The 22953-nt window shown below is 39.1% G+C and overlaps 1 protein-coding gene across 3 annotated transcripts in view; it reads right to left on the reverse strand.

Moving 5' to 3' along the window:
• Positions 1–7599: 7599 nt before the first annotated feature.
• The window catches only part of NUP58 (nucleoporin 58), a 54081-nt gene continuing 38727 nt past the window's right edge, over positions 7600–22953 (reverse strand). For 2 of the 3 annotated variants that reach the window (XM_077745342.1, XM_077745343.1), the window contains exon 16: positions 19681–21816. In XM_077745342.1, the coding sequence (XP_077601468.1) occupies positions 21647–21816 (170 nt within the window). In that variant the 3' untranslated portion in view covers positions 19681–21646. Of the gene's footprint in view, positions 8007–19680; positions 21817–22953 lie in introns of those variants that run through there. The other variant, XM_077745344.1, reaches the window with a different exon arrangement.

The raw sequence follows: 22953 nt of genomic DNA on the forward strand, positions 1-22953 counted from the left end.
AAAAATTCTCATCAAGATAGTAGCAAATCAAATTCAACAGCATATAAAAAGATTTAACCACCATGATCAAGTGGGATTCATTCCTGAGTTGCAAGGCTGGTACAATATTCGCAAATCAATCAATGTGATACTACACATTAACAAAAGAAAGGATAAGAACCATATGATCTTCCCAATAGATGCAGAAAAAGCATATGACAAAATACAACATCATTTCTTAATAAAAACCCTCAAGAAAGTTGGGATAGGAGTAACATACTTAAAACATCATAAAAGTCATATATGAAAAGCCCACAGCGAATATCATCCTCAATGGGGAGAAACGGAAAGCTTTCCCCCTGAGATCAGGAACACGACAGGAATGTCCACTCTCACCACTGTTGTTTAACATAGTGCTGGAAGTCCTAGCATCAGCAATCAGACAACAAAATGAAATAAAAGTCATCAAAATTGGCAAAGAAAAGTCAACTTTCACTTTTCACAGATGACATGATACTCTACATGTAAAACCTGAAAGACTCCACCAAAAGACGGCGAGAACTAATACATGAATTCAACAAAGTCACAATGTACAGAAATTGGTTGCATTTCTATACACCAATAATGAAGCAACAGAAACATAAAGAAACTGATCCCGTTTACAACTGCACCAAGAATAACAAAATACCTAGGAATAAACCTAACCAAAGATGTGAAATATCTGTATGCTAAAAACTATAGAAACTTATGAAGGAAACTGAAGAAACGGAAAAACATTCCATGCTCATGGATTGGAAGAATAAATATTGTTAAAATATCAATGTGACCCAAAGCAATCTACACATTCATTGCAATCTCAATCAAAATTGCATCAGCATTGTACTCAAGGCTGAAACAAACAATCTTAATTTGTATGGAACCACAAAAGACCCTGAATAGCAAAAGTAATTTTGAAGAAGGAAACCAAAACGGGAGGCATCACAATCCCAGACTTTAGCCTCTACTACAAAGCTGTCATCATCAAGACAGTATGGTATTGGCACAAAAACAGACACATAGACCAATGGAATAGAATTGAGAACCCAGAATTGGACCCACAAATGTATGGCCAACTAATCTTTGAAAAAGCAGGAAAGAGCATCCAGTGGAAAATAGATAGTCTTTTTAGCAAATGGTGCTGGGAGAACTGGACAGCAGCGTGCAGAAGAATGAAACTAGATCACTTTCTCACACCATACACAAAAATAAACTCAAAATGGATGAAAGACCTAAATGTGAGACAGGAAACCATCAAAACCCTAGAGAAGAAAGCAGGCAAAAACCTCTTTGACCTCAGCCACAGCAATTTCTTACTTGTCACATCTGCAAAGGCAAGGGAATTAAAAGCAAAATGAGCTACTGGGACCCGATCAAGATAAGAAGCCTCTGCACTGCAAAGGAAACAATCGACAAACCTAAAAACCAATCAACGGAATGGGAAAAGAGATAGTTGCAAATGACATATTGGATAAAGGGCTAGTATCCAAAATCTATAAAGAACTTACCAAACTCAACACCCGAAAAACAAATAATCCAGCGAAGAAATGGGCAGAAGACACGAATAGACACTTTTCCAAAGAAGACATCCAGATGGCTAACAGACATGAAAAGATACTCAATGTCACTTGTCATCAGGGAAATACAAATCAAAGCCACACTGAGATACCACCTCACACCAGTCAGAGGGAAAACTCAGGAAACTACAGATGCTGGTGAGGATGTGGAGAAACGGGAGAAACGGGAACCCTCTTGCACTGTTGGTGGGAATGCAAACTGGTGTGGTTAACCTGGAAAACAGTGTGGAGGTTCCTCAAAAAATTAAAAATAGAACTACCCTATGACCCAGCAATAGCATTACTAGGAATTTAACCAAAGGATACAGGAGTGCTGATGCATAGGGGCACATGTACCCCAATGTTTATAGCAGTGCTTTAAACAATAGCTAAATTATGGAAAGAACCTAAATGAGTGTATAAAGATGTGGCTTATACGATGGAATACTACTTGGCAATGAGAAAGAGTGAAATCATGCCATTAGCAGCAACATACATGAAACTGGAGGGTATTATGCTAAGTGAAATAAGTCAGAGAAAGACAGATACCATATGTTTTCACTCATACGTGGATTTTGAGAAACTTAAGATTATGGGGGGAGGGAAGGAGAAAAATAGTTACAAACAGAAAGGGAGGGAGGCAAACCCCAAGAGACTCTTAAATACAGAGAACAAACTAAGGGATGGATGGGGGGGTGGGGAGAAGGTAAAATGGGTGATGGGCATTGAGGAGGGCACTTGTTGGGATGAGCACTGGGTGTTGTATGTAAGCCAATTTGACAATAAATTATATTAACAAATGAGATGTGGTACATAGATACACAATGGAATAGTATTCAACCATAAAAAAGAATGAAATCTTGCAATTTGAAACAACATGGATGGATCTACAGAGTAAAATGATAAATGAAATAAGTTAGGCAGAGAAAGACAAATACCATATGATTTCACTCATATGTGGAGTTTAAGAAACAAAACAATCAAAGGAGAGGAAAAAAACGGGAGGAGAAAGAGATAAATCAAGAAACAGACTCTTGACTATAAAGAACAGAGAGTTGCCAGAGGGGAGGTGGGTAGGGAGATGAGAGAAATAGGGGATGGGAATGAAAGCGTACACTGCTCATGATGAAAAAAATAAGTAAAATAAAATTTAAAAAGAAAAGCAAATGGATGGGCGACGAGAAGGATATTTGTGTTATTTGTGTTATTTTTGGCCAGGCTACAAATGAAGCTGAAGGTTTAATTATGATTTTCCAATGAAACTGGTGAGGTGACTCTTTCCAAGTCCTGGTGGGATTGATACGTGAATTTTTTTTTTGCCTCTGCAAGTTTTATTGAGAGATTTGATGAAACTTGATGAAACATAGCATACCCAATAAACTTAAATCAGACAGTGGGCTTGAGGGTCTGTTTCTGTATACTTCTTCCCCTTCAAAGCCTCCTGGCAGAACAAAAACATCTTAAGAGGTCCTTCCAGTGAAAATGTTACAACTCTCAGTTTTTGTGAAAGAGGAATTTTTTAATTACAAAATTCCTACAGAATAAAGATATTGAAAAGCACTAAGTATCAGAATCTCTGGGATACTTTTTTAAGGCATTGATAACATTGATGGTCTGAAACACATATACCAATAAAAATGAAAAATAATTATTAAGCTAAATGCTCTTTATAAGAGGCATGCCAGAAATGTAAGGACACCAAAGGTTTAAAAGCAAAAGGAGGAAAAGTTACATCATGATGTTATCGACAGAAAGCAGGAGTGACCATGTTAATAAGAGACAAAACAGATAACAGTAATATTACTAGAGGTAAAAGGGTTCTGCCTAATGATAAAAGATTCAACTCACATTATAGCCATATTACATCTAATGAAAACTTGATAGAACTTCAGTGTGAAAATGACAGACACATCAGTAATATGGGATTTCAACACCCAGAATTATTGACACATAGTATAATATAGCAGTTACATGGTAAGAACATGTACTCTGCAACTAGAGTGTCAGGTATGATTCTATACTCTGGTACTTACTAGCTGTGTGATCTTGGACAAATTACTTCATTCTGTTCAATTCCCTCGTAGGTAAAATGAAGGTAATGATCGTACTCACCTTAAAGGGTAGTTAAAATAATTCCCTAGTAACTAATGCAAAGAGCCTGAAACACCGCCTGGGACATAGCAAGTGCTTTGTAATCACTCATCATTTCATTGTCGAGAAGTCAAGTGTACCGAAAGTAAACAAATAAATGTACAAAAGCGTAGAAGTTTCAAACGACATAAATAAAAGTTTTATTTTTAATAGGCATTGAAATCTTATACTCAACAGAGAATAAATATTCTTTACAAGCACACATAAAAATGGAACGGGTGTGATATCAAAGACCTCAAAAAGAGCACAGACCATGTTCTATGACCACAATTCAACTAAGTTAGAAGTTAATGACAAAAATAATGCGTATTTTAACAAATATTGTTGGAGATGTAGAGACAAAGAAGAATGCACGCTGAACAACAAATACTTAGAACTGAACATTAATAAAAAATATCAAAACTTGTGGGATAATGCTAAGTTGACACAAAGAGGAAAATTTAGAGACCTCATGTTTATGTTAGGAAAACAAGACATGAAAAATAAGTAAAAATGTAATTAGCTAAATGTCTATTTTTAGAAATTAGGAAAAGAGCAACAGACTAAGCCCAAAGAAAAGAGAAGATACCAAAGGTAAGAACAGAAATGAATGAAATAGGAAAAAATGATATGGTACGGAGTATCAACAAAGTCAACAGTTTATGCCTTCAAAGGACTAATAAAATAGTGGGATGGGGGAGGGGCGCCTGGGTGCTCAGTCGGTTGAGCGTCAGACTTCGGCTCAGGTCATGATCTCGCGGTTTGTGGGTTTGAGCCCCGCATCCGGCTCTGTGCTGACAGCTCAGAGCCTGGAGCCTGCTTCAGATTCTGTGTCTCCCTCTCTCTCTGCCCCTCCTCTGCTCATGCTGTCTCTCTCTCTTTCTCTCTCAGAAATAAATTTTTAAAAAACATTAAAAATTTGTTTAAAAATAGTGGGATGGGGAGAGTGGAGGGAAAGATAGATACTGAGACAGACAGACATACACATGTGCGCATGCACACACACACACACACACACACACACACGAGGTACTTTATAAAAAAATAATACATTATGACCAAGTTCGGTTTATCCTATGAATGCAAGCGTAGTTTGACAGAAAATAAATACAATTTAGTACATTAATAGATTAAAAGAGAAGATCTTTATCATCTCAATAGATGCAGAAAAAGGAAGAAATCCAATACCTATTGATTTTTTTAAAAGGAACACAAGGGAATTTGCTTACCTAGATAAAGAGAATCTTTAAAAAAATAACCTTTACAGGTGAAATACTGATCAGGAAAAAAACAAGAATGCTATTATTCCCGCTCCTATCTAACATTATCCAGTGCACCCAGCCAGGAGCATAAGAGAATAAAATCAGGTGAAAGATCAAAGGATCGTAAGGGAAGAAACAAAATGATTATTTGCACAAGATACGACTGTCAGTGTAGAAATGTCTAACACATATACAATTAAATTATTAGAACAAGGGTTTACCAAGCTTGCGGAATATAAATTCATTATATGAGGGGCTCTTGGGGGGCTCAGTCGGTTAAACGTCCGACTTCAGCTCAGGTCCTGATCTCACGGTTCGTGGGTTCGAGCCCCGCGTCAGGCTCTGTGCTGACAGCTCAGAGCCTGGAGCCTGTTTCAGATTCTGTGTCTCCCTCCCTCTCTGACCCTCCCCTGCTCACGCTGTCTCTCGCTCTCTCAGAAATAAATTTTTAAAAAACATTTAAAAAATAAAATATATTCATTATATGAAATTCAATTGCATTTTTACACAATAAGAAATGTTCATTGCTTTCTTTAAAAAATTTTTTTAAATGTTTTATTTATTTCTAGGAGAGAGAGAGCGAGCGAGCGTAAGCAGGGGAGGGTCAGAGAGAGAGGGAGTCACAGACTGAAACAGGCTCCAGGCTCCGAGCTGGCAGTCAGCACAGAGCCCGATGCGGGGCTCGAACCCACGAACCGCGAGATCATGACCTAAGCGAAAGTCGGACGCTCAACCGACTAAGCCACCCAGGCGCCCCTCATTGCTTTCTTTAAAAAGTTAATGCCATTTATGATAGCAATAGAGCTTGTGAATAAATCTAACAAATAGAGAGCTCAAGTCCTATTATGGGAAAAAGTTATAAAACTTTATTAAAAGACGTTAAAAAGACCCAAACCTTATACCATGCTCACTGATACAAAAAAAATCAGTGTTATATGATATAATTATCCATAAATTAGTCCATAGATTCAATGGAATTTAAAACAAGTTTCCAACAGGAATTTCCATGAAACTTGAAGAGCAGATGTTCATCTTCCTAGAAAATGGCCAAGAGTAAGCAACATAGTCCAAAACAAAGAACAAAATAGGAGAACTTGACCTACTAGGCGTATTAGGAAGTTATAAAAATTAGGTTTGCAATTTCGTTTGTCTAACAAGTCAGTTTGGAATTGATACTGGGAGAGATAAATAAACCAGTAAAACAGAAGAGTGAGAAAGAGATGTGCACATACATGAAACTTAATCTGTGCCAGCGGTTGCTCTCTGGGCACTGGGAAAATAATAGATTATTCAATAAACGGTGTTGAATTTCCATACAAAAAAAAATGAAATTTTGTCTCTCACACCACTCATGAGTCAGCTCCTGGTGGAAAGAGCAAATATTGTTATGAATTCTAAGTAGGGAAAAATTTTTTAAATACCCCTCCCAAAATCCATAAAATCATAAAGGAAAATAATGAATAATTTTAAGTACATTAAGAACGTCTGCTCATTAAAAGGCACCCTAGATGAAAAAGACAAGCCACAAACTGTGATTAAACATTTGCAACTTATTTAACCAATAAAGAATGAACAGTTACAATTTATGAGTTAATAAGAAAAAAATAAACAACCCAAAAGGACAAAAAATGGGCAAAAGATATCACATATTTAATTGGAAAGAAAATTATGAATGGCCCATAAACATATGAAAATATTCTCAACCTTATTAGTCATTTAATAAAAAATTGAAACCACCAGGAGATGGATACCATTTAATACCAATTAGACCAGCAAAAATTAAGGAACCTCTCATTATGATTGCAAGTGAGGATGCAGAAAAACAGAGACTCACTAACACTGATGGTAGGAAGGTAAATTAGGAGGGTCTGGGTGGCTCAGCAGGTTAACAGTTAAGTGTCTGACTCTTCATTTCGGCTGAGGTCATGATCTCACCGTTCATGGGATCCAGCCCCACACTGGGCTCTGCGCTGACTGCACGGAGCCTGCTTGGGACGCTCTCTCCCTCTCTTTCTGCCCCTCCACTGCTCACACACTCTCGCACTCTCACCAGGCTAACACACACATTCTCTTTCCAGTTCGTGGGCCTCCTTTACCTGAATCCTCTGGCCAGAAAGGCTGAGAAGTTTCTACTGGAGTTTGAGTCTCTTGAAATGCACTCATAAGCTAGTAGAGCCTGCCCTGGGGTCAAAGCGTTGAGGAAAAAAATGAAAATTCAAAAAAAAAGGAAACTGGCTCCTGTTCAACAATCTGCCTTCTGCGGCATATTCTGCAACATCCTCAAGTAGTGTTTTTTGTATTCTGTCCAGGGTTTGTATTTGTAATAAGCAGGCAGGATGTGCCATCAGGGGAAAGAGCATAATAAGCCGACTAGGAATCCCTGCGACCTCACTCCAGGCAGAGCGCCACCCCCCCAACTCTGTTGCACCCAACCGTGCTGCTAACGGTGACTAAAGATTTCCTCTGACTTGAACGTGACCGCCTTTCTCCTAACTCACTGGACATTAAGCTGTGGTATTGCCTCACTTTGTGAATACACTGAAAACCAACGAATGTGTACTTCAAATAGGTGAATTATGGGGCATATAAATTATATCTCAGGAAAGCTGCTTTTTAAAAAAGAATGAGTTGCATAATTAAATTAACACAGATTTAATTCACTGTACTTGGTCAACTGCATTTTGTATCAACTCTTCCTACTCCATCTGTAAATTTTCGATAATTCCTTACATACACTGAATTAGTGGCCTACATCCCAGGTTTTTTTAAACACTCTCAGTAACTGGTTTATGATCCATGAGATCATCCTTACACATCAAGGGCAAGTTCTCTTTAATGAATTCAAAACATCTTGGCCAAACTCACTCTAAGCCTGACAGTTCTATTCTTAAAAAGTGAGGGTTGTACACTGATAATCAGAAGCTCCTTGCAAAGTCGATATTTGTTGACTCAATGACTGCTCAGAACTGGATTTTTCTTCCCACTTCATTGCTTTCTGTAACACTGGGTTTTCGAAATCCAGTTAAAACCTGTGATTTGTTGCCTGAGAGAAAAAGAAAAATAGTTTAGACCGTATTGTGACAATTACAATTGTTACCATTTATTGTGTGTTTGGCTGGCGCCAGGTGCCCACTGTAGCACCTCATGTACGTTAACTCATTTGCATCTTCAAAGTCAACCTGTAATGTAGGCGTTACCTCTATTTCACTAATTCGGTACTTAGAAAGCAGTAAGTAACTTAGCCAAGTCATAGAGCAGCATGGTTCCAACACCTATGCAGAGAAAGGTCAGCAGTGGGCCCCTGAAGTAACCCTTTTCCCACTGCAGTAATCACCCAATTCATAAATATTTATGGAGTCCAATCAAATGCTAAATATTGAAGATACAAAAACAAACCAAAATAACAACAAGTCAGGGCTCTTGTTCTGGGATCACACAATCGAACATGAGAGACAAATACCTCCTCAAGTAGCACAAATGTAATGGGGTAAGCCTTTACATGTCATATGTACACTGTACAATGTCATAAGGTCCAAAGTCCAACCGGAGTGAAGAGGTGCATACTGACTTTGCTGGAGAAGACGGGGAAGGATGAGGAAAGGGGGCAGGCACTGAGAGGCTAACATTTATTCCAGGCAGAAGAAACAGAGGACGCAAACGCCAAGTGGTGGGGAAGAACAGAGTCCCCAGAACGGCCTCAGTGTGTGAGCATCAGCAGAGGGCTTGGTAGACGCTGGCTTTGAGGGACTTTGCAGACTATGCTAAAGCGGTTGGAATAAAAAGCACCGGAGACTCTGGGCCTTACGTAACCTGTTTGCATTTCAAGGAGGTAACTAAGAATTCGGATGACTTGCAGGGGCAGACACAAGGGATGCCAGGTAGGACACTGTTAAATTGACACAATTAAAATGTTGCAATTATTCCTCTTTTAGGCTTATGATAAGCCATTTGTGGTCCCAGGACCATGGTTAGTACTGTCTATAGCAGCAGTGTCAAACAAATATAATGTAAGCCTCATTTGTAATTTAAAATTTAAAGTAGATTAATTTAAATTAAAATTTGGGAGTGTCATTAAAACAAGTAAGACAAACACATGAAATTCATATTTTATTTAACCCGATATATTATCATCTTAACATGAAATCAATATAATTAACATAAATATTAATTATTTTATTTTTTCATGACAAGTCTTCAAAATCCAGTGTGGATTTTATACCTAAAAGCTTCTCAAATGCTAGATTTGCTTTGAAACTACTTGATCTGCATGTAGATTTCATAAAATTTACAGTCAAAAAGTAGACTCGTATACTCAGGTTGCTCCAAACACACTTAAGTGCTGCCCAATATGTAGTTGAACGTCCATTTTCAAATTTAAATGGATTCAAATGAAATTTTTAACTTTGGTTTCTCTATCAAACTAGCCATATTTCAAGTGCCCACTAGCCACGCATGGCAAACGGCTACCATTTTGGACAGTGCAGACTGGAATACTAATTCTGAATCAAGGCATAATGACTTGCCACACTCTCCTGCTTGGCTTATCATAGGTGTTCCCTAAACATGTTTCTTATTATCAGAGAGCGTAGACTTTAGAAACAGAGAATCGCTAATTCCAAACCGACTGCAAATAGAAGTGTGTCACATGGGAGAAATTCTTTTTGAAACCAAAAGGAATAAATGCTCAGCACAGTATTGGTTTTGGCTACGTTATTTAAAAGAACATTTTTCTTTAGACCAATGTAAACTGGTTCCCTTATTATAGAAAATGTAAACTGGGATTGGAAAGGATTATTCTTTGTTATTAACATACCTACAAAACACATGAGTCCCAGTATAGAACTTTAAGCCATAAAACGACAGGTCAGGAAACATACACTGTGCCTTGAATAAGAAACGTCTAAGGAGCTGTCCGCTCCCCCTGCGCCCTGCTCTCAGCTGCCCTGCACTGCAGAGCTCCAGTACTGAGGCTCTACATTCAAGGCCATGATGGATGGTCAGCAGCTTTCCACAGCACTGAGAAACTTGCCAGATGATGAATACATTTTCCTTCCTAATGGTTATTTGAGAGACGACTAGCCACCATCAGTCTCACATCTCTGTGAATAAGGAAGACTGGGGGCCCGGCTCTCTGTGTGTTGGTTTCCCCGCCCATCACGGCACTGGTGAAGGGGAGTGTGGAGAAGACTCCTCTGATAGTTAAAGGTGAGAAAGGTAACGGGCAAAGCCGGCGTGCGACAGAGCAAATGATTACACTGGTACAGCAGGTAATTCCACAAGTGAGGGGAATGTAAGAGATGGCAGGGAGCAGCTGAGCCTGCGGTTAACCGGAGGGCCAGTGACAGCTCTGAAAGGGGAGGGTCCCTGAGTGGGTGGGGAGGCCAATCACTGCTGCCAGATCTGTCTACTTGTGTTCGTTCACAAGCAAGACATTTGGGATTCTGTGTTAAATCTGACTTTTAAAAAGCAGCCAACATTCTATCGACCAAACAGATCAAGTTGCGGCTCTCTAGTTTGCAACCTCTGAACCTGAAGTTACAGAAGCTCAAAATCGAGAGCAACATCCGAAACAGAGTTCAAGTAAAAGCTAGGGAAGGATAGTTCTCTTTGAAGACAGGACGATGCAAAGTAGATCACAGACAAAAGAGAATTAAGTCACTGCTGGGATAAATCCAATCTAGGTCAGTTCATATCCATGTCAGGAATAAGACAGATTCAAGAGAATCTGTCCCCACAACAGTGAAGTAAAGGCCCTCTCTTTAGAGCTGAGGGGCCACAGCAAACCCAGCCTGCTACTTGGACCATCATACGAAAGAGAAAGAAACATCTTGTTCAAGCCACTGTATTTGAGGTCTCTTACGAAAGCAGTTGTGCCTGTTACCTGAAGTAATGGGAGCCATGCAAAGTAAGGAGACAGAACTCCCTGCATCAGACATCCACACGAGGAGCCACCCGTTTTATCTAATGGGCCAGAAGACAGTGATTATTTTAGTCTCTGTCCCAACTAGCAACCACAGACAGTAAGTAAACAAATGGGCATGGCTGTGTTCCAACAAAAGTATTTACAAAATCAGTAAGTGGGTTCGATTTGGGCCACAGGCTATAGTTGGCCAACCCCTTGTCAACATATCAGTAAATAAAGAAATAAGGAAGCGTCTGATAATGAAAACTTGCCTGTTTGTACGCTTGGCTCCCTGAAGTGAAAGAAATTTCTGCTGAGACTTTATTACTGAAAGCTGATTCTCAGAAGGGACTATGGTCTCAATTCCCACAATATACGTGGTCTAAAACATCCTCAGAGCGAGATGTTATTTTGAAGTGGACCTGGGTAAGGGGAGCCTGGGTGGCTCAGTCGGTTAAGCATCTGACATCAGCTCAGGTCATGATCTCACGGTTCGTGGGTTTGNTTTGGAGGAACATGCCTTCAGCCTCAAAGAAGTCCCAAAGATAAATTTCTATCAAGGATGAGCTCACAAATAAAAATTATAAAACACACAAGGAGAAAACAAGTCACGTTCAACAAGGCAGCAGAAAAAAAATAAAATCAGACTCTATTGACTTTCAATATTAGATTTATCAATGACAAACACAAAATAAGTATATTGAAAAATGTGTAATGAAAAGAAAGTGTAATGAATAAGAGATTACGAAAAAGTGACCAGACAGGGGTACCTGGGTGGCTCAGTCAGTTAAGCACCCGACTTCAGCTCAGGTCATGATCTCACACTTCATGGGTTCAAGCTCAGCGTCGGGCTCTGTGCTGACAGCTCAGAGCCTGGAGCCTGTTTTGGGTTCTGTGTCTCCCTCTCTCTCTGCCTCTCCCACACTCATGCTCTGTTTCTCTCTGTCTCAATAATAAATAAACATTTTTTTAAAAAGTGAACATATTTTTTAAAGGACCAATGAGAACTTCCATAAAAGAAAAAAAAAGATATTTAACATTAAATGAATTTCCAATAAAATTACTCATAAGAGGATTAGAAAACAGGGGCGCCTGGGTGGCTTAGTTGGTTAAGCGTCCGACTATCGCTTAGGTCATGATCTCGCGGTTCGTGGGTTCGAGCCCCGCGTCAGGCTCTGTGCTGACTGCCAGCTCAGAGCCTGGAGCCTATTTCGGAGTCTGTATCTCCCTCTCTCTCTGACCCTCCCCTGCTCATGCTGTCTCTCTCTCTCTCCTAGAAATAAATAAAAAATATTAAAAAAAAAAAGGATTAGAAAACATAAAAGATGGTCTAAAATCACAAAGACAATAAGAAAAAAGTTAATAGCAAAGAAATTTTAGGAACTGGTATGGAAAAGTAACTGACTTAGCAGATCAAGAAAGCTAACGTTCCCCCTCATGGTGGGGAAAGCTGAGAAGGAAGCTACTAATTACTGCAGGAAGAGTTGAAAGCAGGACTGAAAACAGAATTGGCCAAAAGCTTTAAGAGGTGAAAATGGTCACCTCCAAATAGAGAAGGTTCATAGAAACAGTTGACTCTTTAAAATGTGTTATGGGATTTTGATTTAAAAAAAAAAAAATAAATAAAATGAAAATAAATTCTGTATTTTCTTTTTCTTTCAATGCTTATTTATTTTTGAGAGAGTGAGAATGAGCAGGGGAGGGGCAGAGAGAGGGAGGGGACAGAGGGTCCAAAGCAGGCAAATTCATGCACTTCACAGATCATGACCTGTTGGACGCTCAACCAACTGAGCCACTCAGGTGCCCCTCTGCTATTTTCAAGAGTAAGAAATTCACTAAACTAATAACTCAGGTAGAAGGGCATAATGTTGATATACCAAAAGATATAAAAATATATCTTTAAATATATATCATCAAAAATAGGAATGACTTTCAAATATACATTTTCAATTTTATTCATATACAAATAATTTTAATTATATGTGTATACACAGATACACACAGATACACACACCTCACACACAATTACAGTTTTAGGGGGAAAAAATACAAGTAGACCACATAGGCTCAAGACTGCATAAGAAATCTAAAAGTAGTTTTTAGAAACTTCTTAATAGATTATTTCAAAAATAAAGTAAAATCATTACATCAAACAAGGGCTCAGTCTAGAAGGTCCAGTTAAAAGATAGTTTATTTTAGTTTTCATAGTGGCACCTATACAGTTCACCAAGTAAGATAAGAACTTGTCACTCATGTATCTAAGAGTTGGCGTCCTGGAATCAAGTTCTTCTATCTAGAAGAAAAATTTAAAAAAACAAAAATGCATTGGTCACAGAGATTTAACTTTTCTTCTGCCCTCACAATATATGGCAATACAGCAGGCATTAAACTTGGAAATGACCATGAGCTGAAAGTGCCATCATTTGAAAATCAAGTTCTAAAGACTTCACTTGAATGACACCAGGGGTTATCAGAGTTTGAGTCTGAGCATCGTCCCTCAGGAATGCATGGCTTTGGGCAAATTAGCTTCTTCTCTTATCTTCTAAAAGAGCAATGATTGTATCACCTACCTTAATGTTACCGCAGTGTTTAAAATTTTCATGACTGTCCCAGCATTCTAAAAAGTAGTATGCATGAAGTCTCTTTTCAAGTTCTGCCAGTCTCCAATCTGGTGCCAGCCACCTGGCTGAATCTTCTAGACAACTTCAGACAATTATGAAGTTTTAATGGTAAACAAATATGAAAGACTACAAACTGTAAAACTTTAAATGTATTAGGAGCATCTGGGTGGCTTAGTCGGTTGAGTGTCCCAATCTTGATTTCGGCTCAGGCCATGATCCCAGGGTTGTGGGATCAAGCCTCTCGTCAGGCATAGACCCTACTTAAGATTCTCTCCTCTCTCCCCAGCTCACATTCTCTTAAAAAACAAACAAAACAAAACCCTTAAACTGTCTTAATTCTTTTTTTCCCTTTTCATTGACTTCTCACTCTTTCCCAAAAGTCATTAAAAAAAGACTAATGAATTTGGGAAATGCAAAACTTAATATTTCTACCCCGCACAAAAATAAACAACCATAAATAGGTGAAATGATTAATCACAAAACATCTGCAATACTTTTTTTTTTTTTAAATGCTTTATTTCTGAGGGAGACAGCATGAGCAGGGGAGGGTCAGAGAGAGAGGGAGACACAGAATCTGAAACAGGCTCCAGGCTCTGAGCTGTCAACACGAAGCTCGACGCGGGGCTCGAACCCACAAACCGTGAAATCATGACCTGAGCCGAAGTCGGATGCTTAACGACTGAGCCACCCAGGTGCCCCAACAACTGCAATACTTGAGAAATTATTTAAAATGACAATTTTCACTGAAAAAGTCACATGACCCCAGGACTAAAGGTTTAAAATTTTTCATTTTTCCAAACATCCAAAGGAAGAGATTACATCCAAAGAGCTCTTAAATCATTTTTTAAATTATTTAAATTTAAATTACTTTAAATTTAAATAATTTTAAATTATTTATTTAATTTAAAAAGCTGGGACGCACATATGTACAGTGTGCACATATGTACTATGCAGTTATGAAGAAAAACAGTACCAGGATAAAGAGAGATTTAACAGAAACTTCCTCTGGAAAGTGAGGCATTTGTTGCTTTTTATTTTCTCCCTTTATCTTGTTCAAATATAAAACTATCTTTAATTAAATAAATCCGTGGTTCTTTAAATTCAAATTGTTAAAACTTCATTAAAAGCAGGGGCTCCTGGGAGGTGGCTCAGGAAGCGTCAGACTTTGCTTCAGGTCATGATCTGTTTGTGTGTTGGAGCCCTGCCTTAGGCTCTGTGCTGACAGCTCGGAGCCTGGAGCCGGTCTTCGGATTCTGTCTCCCTCTCTCTCTCTCCTCCTCCCCCACTCACACACACTCTTCTCTCTCTCAAAACTAAACACTTAAAAGAACATTTAAAGGGCGCCTAGGTGGCTCAGTCGGTTAAGTGTCCAACTTCGGCTCAGGTCATGATCTCATGGTCTGTGGGTTCGAGCCCCACGTTGGGCTCTGTGTTGACAGCTCAGAGCCTGGAGCCTGCTTTGGATTCTGATTCTCCCTCTCTCTGACCCTCCGCTGCTCACACTGTCTCTCTTTCTGTCAGAAATAAATAAAACATTTAAAAAATTTTAAGAAATCCTATTCACTTATTGCTCAAAGCCACCTATTACAATTTTCTTGAGTTTCCCCAATCCAAATTAATGATCTCCTCTGTGCTCTCAATAATTTTTTTTTTGTATCTTTATCCTATCACTTAATGAGAAGCTCACATTATAGTATACTTGCATATAATCCTAGACTCTAGAAATAAACAGCCTGGGCTTGAATTCTGGCCCATTCACTTACCAGTGACTTGTGCCTCTATTCTCATTTGTAAAAAAGAATATGATCTACCTCATAGAACTAAGAGTTCATATATGGCTATTTTTTAAAATAGTTTATTGTCAAGTTGGTTTCCATATAACACCCAGTGATCATCCCCACAAATGCCCTCCTCCATGCTCATCACCCCCCTTCCCTCCCCCCACCCCATCTGCCCTCAGTTTGTTCTCGGCATTCAAGAGTCTCTCATGGTTTGCCTCCCTCCCTCTGCCCCACTATTTTTCCCCTTCTTCTCCCCCACGGTCCTTCGTTATGTTTCTCCTAATCATCCTATACGTGCAAACATATGGTATGTGTCCTTCTCTGCCTGACTTATTTCGCTCAACATAACACCCTCAAGGTCTATCCATGTTGCTACACATGGCCAGATTTCATTGTTTCTCATTGCCATGTAGGATTCCATCGTATAGATAAACCACATCTTCTTGATCCATTCATCCATTGATGGACACTTAGGCTCTTTCCATGTTTTGGCTATTGTTGAGAGTGCTGCAATGAACATTGGGGTCCATGTGCCCCTAGGCATCAGCACTCCTGTATCCCTTGGGTAAATTCCTAGCAGTGCTATTGCTGGGTCATAGGGGAGTTCTATTTTTCATTTTTTGAGAAATCTCCACACTGTTTTCCAGAGAGGTTGCACCCGTTTACATTCCCACCAACGGTGTAGGAGGGTGCCCGTTTCTCCACATCCTCACCAGCATCTAGAGTCCTCTGATTTGCTCATTTTAGCCACTCTGACTGGCGTGAGGTGGTATCTCAGTGTGGTTTTGATTTGTATTTCCCTGATGAGGAGGGACGCTGAGACATCATGTGCCTGTTGGCCATCTGGATGTCATCTTTGGAGAAGTGTCTGTTCATGTCTTCTGCCCATTTCTTCACTGGATTGTTTTTCAGGTGTGGAGTTTGGTGAGCTCCTTATATATTTTGGATACTAGCCCTTTATCTTATACGTCATTTGCAACTATCTTTTCCCATTCCATTGGTTGTCTATTCGTTTTATAGATTGTTTCCTTTGCTGTGCAGAAGCTTTATATCTTGATGAGGTCCCAATAGTTCATGTTTGCTGTTGATTCCCTTGCCTTTGGGGATGTGTCAAGTAAGAAATTGCTGCAGTGGAGGTCAAGGAGGTTGTTTCCTGCTTTCTCCTCTAGGGTTTTGATGGTTTCCTGTCTCACGTTCAGGTCTACTTTGAGTTTATTTTTGTGTATGGTGTGAGAAAATGATCTAGTTTTATTCTTCTGCATGTTGCTGTCCAGTTCTCCCGCACCATCTGTTAAAGAGGCTGTCTTTTTTCCATTGGATTCTCTTTCCTGCTTTATCAGATTAGTTGGCTGTACACTTTTGGGTCCAGATCCCAGTTCTCTATTCCATTCCATTGGTCTATGTGTCTGTTTTTGTGCATATATGGCAAGCTCTTAAGAGTAGGCCCTCATTCTCCACTTAGTACTGGAAGTTAGCTAACGTTACTGAGTACAGAAAACACTCCATTCGTATTTATATTCTTTTAAGTTCCCAGCTGTGACTTGCATACAGCAAATATCAACAAATGTTTGCTGAATTAAACTGACCGGCTACCAGCAGATTCAGAGGGCTGAGGAGGAGGAAAACAAGGTCTTTGCAAATTAAATCCACAGCCAAGTCTTTGGCACTGCAACCTTTGTGAGCCTGGTCGGTTTTTCTGTTGTTCTTAACGGACAGATTGGGTGGAAGAAAGAGAGCATTAGATTGAGTCAGTAGGGAAGGCAAAAAAAAAAAAAAAAAAAATTTTTTTTTGGACCATGACCGGTTTTTCCAGAAATCCCTACTCTTTCCTCTACCTGCTGCTGCCTCGTAGCTCCCCAGCTCCTTGCCCCTCTCCATGGTCTCCTTGGGCCGGGCGCGGTCACTCTCTGTAAGGCAAGAGAAGGCTCTCGTCTCCCGCCGTCTGAGCATGCGGTGCTCCAGGGTCACAGGAATCACGCAGACCTTCCTGGAAGGGCCTTCTTGTTAAACATCTTGCCTTCCTGAGATTCTAACCGTCCAAATTGCTCCCCCTGACACTTTCCAAGGTGGGCAGACCACCCCAATGCTGGAATGGGGGGCTTCTCTCTGAGCTGCTTCACGGGGAAGCAGTGGGAGGTGGTGACACACGTCTGGCCCTGCTATGTCCTAGCCTAACACCCTCCCTAGGATTACGCTCCCTCAAGTTCCAAGGCCCTTGTACTTACCTTGCTTTGATCTATGGTTTATTGTATACTCGGAATTTTCCACAGAAATCGTGTAACGACATTCCCTTCAGAGACTTTGACAGCTTGGGCATGAAAATCGGTGTGCCATTCCTGTTAGCACAGAAAACCCCAGCCCCATGACTTAACAGACATGTGGCCTCCAGTAAACTGTGTATATTAAGCTTCAGTTTCTTCATCTAGAAATTGGGAGTTTTCCCTAGTAGGTAATACTGAGGTTAAACAGAGTAGAGTACATAAAAGTTGCGAGTGTGGAGGCCGGAACAGACCCCACACTGAATATTAATGGAAGATGTCCACAGGTAAAGGGGACTTTGTGAAGATCTGGATTAGGCCCCCCAGCTCGGGTTTTCCGGGACACCGACCCCGTGTTACCAAGTCCCAGGGTTGTGTCCCCTAAATAACTCTGTGGCGTGTGTTCCAAAAAGTACAGCGCAGCTAGGATTACACATGGGGAGTCGGGCGAGGCACGGAGGAAGGGGGTGCCAAAGCAAATGCAATAAATCCCTGAAACCCCAATATTTCACACGTAAAAATCCCATTACAGTATTTCTAAAAGCACTATTCAGATTCCCACACTATTTGAGATTAGTAAGTCGTTAACTTGGGTTTACTGGGTCATCACAAAAGAACAGTTAATCTGCTTGTGTAATGATGCGAATGATACTGTACTAAGTACAGGATTAAAAATCCACTCAGAAATAAAATCAAGATGCGGTTAGTAAAAACAATTAACCAAGTGCCCAATAAACGCTGTGAAACCTTGCCCAAAGAACACGAGACCTAACAGATGCACATATCATGCTATCCATGTTAAGATGTCAACTCTCCCCAGATCCTCATGTATTTCATTTGTATAAACCCAATCAAACTCCCAGTAAGAACTTTTAAAGAAAAATATACGTATTCAAGCTTACCTTAAAGACTAGGTGTCCTAAAACAGCCACCGCACACAAAAACAAAAACAAACAAAACAAGTAAGATAGGGCAGCTGCCCTATCAGGTGCCAGAGCCAAGCACCCAGCTACAGTGACTACAGCAGTGGGGTGCTGGTGCAAGAAGTGATGCTTGCAAAGTATCGGGGGCTCATGCCATCCAAGTGCTTTGTAAGAGATCCTATTATTAATACAACTACCCATCTTTATTATCCCCACTTTTCAGATGACAAAGCTTAAGGTCAGAAAAGTGAATTAACTTGCCCAGGATCACACAGGTTCAAAGCAAGGGTCTGAACCCAGCTGACTCCAAGAGTCCAAACTACCTCAGAAGAAAAATATTAATGTATATTATCTACAGAGAGCATTAAAACAAAAAATCTCTTAAATAACCTGGCATAAAGATGGACAAAAGATATCAACATGCAATTACATTAACATGCAAATGGATAACATATATATTAAAAAGTTCAACTCACAAGTTATTATTAGGATTGATAATATTCAGGGTTGTAAAGCATACTAGGAAATGGGTACTCCTACACACTGTAGAAGTGTATTATTTATACAGCGTTTGGGGAGGCAATCTAGCATTAAAAAATACAATTTGTGTGCCTCTTTGGCAATTCCTCTTCAAGGATCAATCCCAAAGAAACATTAAACATATGAACAAAGAGTCACATACAACTCTTCTGTGAAACAGAAATACTGGAAAGAAGCTAACTGCCCACACCACAGAAAATACTTTAAAGAAATCATCGTACATCCATGCTACAGGATGGTACAGAACAAGTAAATTACATGCACTGACGTGGAAAAACAGTGATGACCTATCATTAAAGGGGAAAGAAAACAAATCAGGAAGTACAGATTTTCTTTAAACCCATTTGTTAAAAAAGAGAGGATCTAAGAGAGAATGTTATATGTGAGAAAATGAGAGAGAGAAAATATTCACATGCCTAAGTTGAAAAAGGCATCTTTTAAAGGGTTCGAGAGAATACACACCCAAGTGTGAAGAGAAGATACTCAGGGGAAGAAAGTGGGATGAGGCCCTGGAAGCTGAAGGGGACTTTTGCATTTTACCCAATATCCCTTCTATCTTGTGTTCACTCTACAATTTTTTCTAAAAAGCAAGATACATAAATTGGTAAAAAGAAAACACTAAGAACCAATCAAAGAGAAAAAGGAGTAATAATAAGAAAATTACGTATTAAGAACAACTACGGACACCTATAAAAATTCAAAGCAACTGACACAATAAATTTTATTGTTTACATAATGACAGGCTCAGGACAGAGTGAAGACATTGGAGACAATGACGCCACATTTAAACTCCTATCACAAGTTGATCTGTTACAAATTTCCAGTGGTTCAACATATTAAAATGTATAATATATAAAGAAAAAATAAGAAATATAAATATTCAGATTTTTGTAGCACAATGCAATGTCCTTTTAAAAAAAAAAACCAGCTTGTTGTAATTGGGTATTTAATTCTGACAGTAACTCAAAACACAAAATCCCATTTTCCTACCCTTCCCCAAAATCTGGATCTGGGGACTGCAGTTTTAAAGAAGGCGAAAATAAAAACAACTTCAGTGTTCAGAAACAAAGCGTTTTCCTTATTTTAATGCATCAAGGCGCAGAGGTTTCAATTCCAAAAAGCCAATCACTGCTATATGCGGATAAATAAAACAGACTGAACAACACTTTAGTAATCAAACCCAACTAACATTATACTAAAAATATATATGTGTGTGTATATATATGTAATACCTATAATAGAAAAAAAGGTGCCTTGGTGAAAATGATTCTGAAAATATTCACTTGATGCACATTATGTACAAAACCTTCTATATAAAAAATTATACTATTTTCAACGAAATTCCATGTTCACAGCCCATTTGAAAACTGTACTTGAAAGATAAGTAGGTCTACCTCATGGTTTCTGTCTGAAATCATAACTAAGGCAGTTCTCTTTCCAAGGGCCCTCTTTTTCACCCACTCGATGTCACGGATACTCATGGACACAAATATCACACAGATGCATTCTGACGTGCCTCGTGTGTCAGTTCTGGAGCTCTGTTCACTGTCAAAACGGGGTAGTTTATAGTTGCTACAAAGAATACTTTTTTCTTAAAATATAGGGTTTCTCTGTTCCAAATTAAGCATTTACTTAAGACATTAAGAGGCTGATAAACCACTCCATTTGGTGTCAATATCAATAGCCCTATAAGAAAGAACTCTGTATTGGAATAGCTAGAAAAGTTTCCATTAAAGTAATAGTGCATCCTGCACCTGCATAGAATCAATTTGGCTTAATAGCTCTTTGCCCCCAGACATCAGTCTGGAGCATATGTGACGTACGCTCTTGAAGGTTCATCTCAGATATGAGAAAGCATCTCACACAGGCAATATGAGAGTGTATGGGATAATAAAAGTTGTTAAAAATCCGCTGGATGATTCTTAACAGCACTCCTCATTCAGAGCAGCTGCTGTGGAAAAGACTGGGGGCAATGAAGCGGAGCTGGTCAACTATTTACACCAGTAACCATTTCATTAGGTCTCTAAGCAAATTAAATAACCGCAATGACCTGGTACCTCTAGCTCATCGTTCTACAAGCACTGAGGCTTTGAAGCTTAAAAGGTGAAAAATAGAATACCCTTAGAAAAGGGGAACAAGTCTGAGGCAAAAGTTGTAGGTCTGTAAATATATATTTTATATGAACACACAACTGTGTGTATTATTCTGTATATATTTACATACATATTCACAAGACGCCCTGCAGTGGAGTTCAAAAGGCCTTTATCAAGGAACAAACTGATTCTAGAAGAGGACTCAGGAGTTCATACCACCTGTACAGGAAACAAATGTGCATATATTCACATCATGTAAACCTTATCAACAGAAACATTGCTATGACAGTAGGGTTAAATAGGTTTTACTTATCAGTGATGTAATCAAACATTTCTTACACTGACCATCAGAATAACGAGATACACAACTGGGTTTCAAATCCACAAGGAAAAAGATGTTTACCGTGGCAAACAAGAACACAGTTCAGATTCCAGAGTAGGGAAAATAGCAAAACTTTATAAATCTCCTGGGATGCAATCTAATTACTGCATCAATTTTAGAAAAATAGACTCATAGAATGAACGATGCTGCTATGAATTCTCTCGACCACATCAACCCGTATGTTTATCTTTTTCCTCTTTTGTTTCCAGCTGGAGGTTTCTTCAACTGAAGGAGCTGCCCTCCTGTTCCAAACCCTGCAGAGGCAGGACTGGACACCCCAAATGTCAAACCAGCTGATGCCGTGATCCCAGGATTGCTGAAGTTAAACCCAGATGTACTTGAGCTGCCAAAGCCTTATGTTTAGGGAAGAAAATATTCACGTCAGAAGATAAATCACAAAAACAAATATAAACACTGGCGACAAGAGGTAAATTTCTAGCTAAAAGAATACATATTTATAAAAATAACAAATATATTAGAACCCTAAATCTGTAACATGGGAAATGTTATAAGACAGTAATTTAGCTAACAACTAAGAGGCACTTTGAAGGCGTAAGGTTAGTGATCCAAGCCAGAAGAGAAATCTCGGCACAAATAACGGAACTCTAGAACACTTCAAGTCGCCAGACACTTTCCTGTGAATTAGATATGCCCTGGTGCCTTCCACCTCAGCCCCTCCAGAAACATGCTGTCACCGTGTAGAAGAGGGGCTCACTCCTGTAATCCTAAGTCCTCTAAGAAGGCCTCGACCCATGATTTTCAGGACAACGAACACACCAAAGAGTAGCATGCACTGCTCAGATTTTAGAAGAATCTTCGCATAACTAAGATCAAGTGCTATCACTGCCTACTTAATAGTACCGATTTGAGATTAGAACCCTCCTATCATGGAATTCTATTATCTTACTCTTTGGGAATGACTGATTTTAAATACCGCTTACTATTAAATGGAATTGCCTTAAAATTCCCTCAATTTAAACACATTAAGTATTATGCCATTATTTTAGACATGCTACTTATCCCTAAGCGTTAAACATTAAATCAAGCCATGATTTACAAATACAGAGAAAATGGGAGAAGAAATTTGGGATTTTCTACTAGAAGAGTCAAAAGATTACATGCCTGTTTCAAAAATGAACAAAGAACCCAATTAATCATCTCTTGTAAAGACTGGGATTTTTTAAACCAAAGGGACTTATAACTAAAGAACATCTCTTTGGGAGAGAAATCATTCTCCGAAACAAATAATGATAAAAACTGGGTTAAAACTTTCACAACAATGGGTCCATTTCTGTAATTAACGAAGAGACTTGTTTAACCATGAAACTAGTCTTTGGGTTCAAAATAATCTCTGCTTAGTTAAAAGAGGATATAGTTACTTATTATATCAAACTAATAAGTCCTGTTAGAAATATTTCACAAACTTGACTTTTAGTTTATGAGAGAGATAAAACTCTATGATTAGTTAGGCTTGCATGCTACATCTCGGG

Source organism: Crocuta crocuta, unplaced genomic scaffold, assembly GCF_008692635.1.
Source record: "Crocuta crocuta isolate KB4526 unplaced genomic scaffold, BGI_CrCroc_1.0 scaffold258, whole genome shotgun sequence".
Classification (NCBI taxonomy): Eukaryota; Metazoa; Chordata; class Mammalia; order Carnivora; family Hyaenidae; genus Crocuta; species Crocuta crocuta.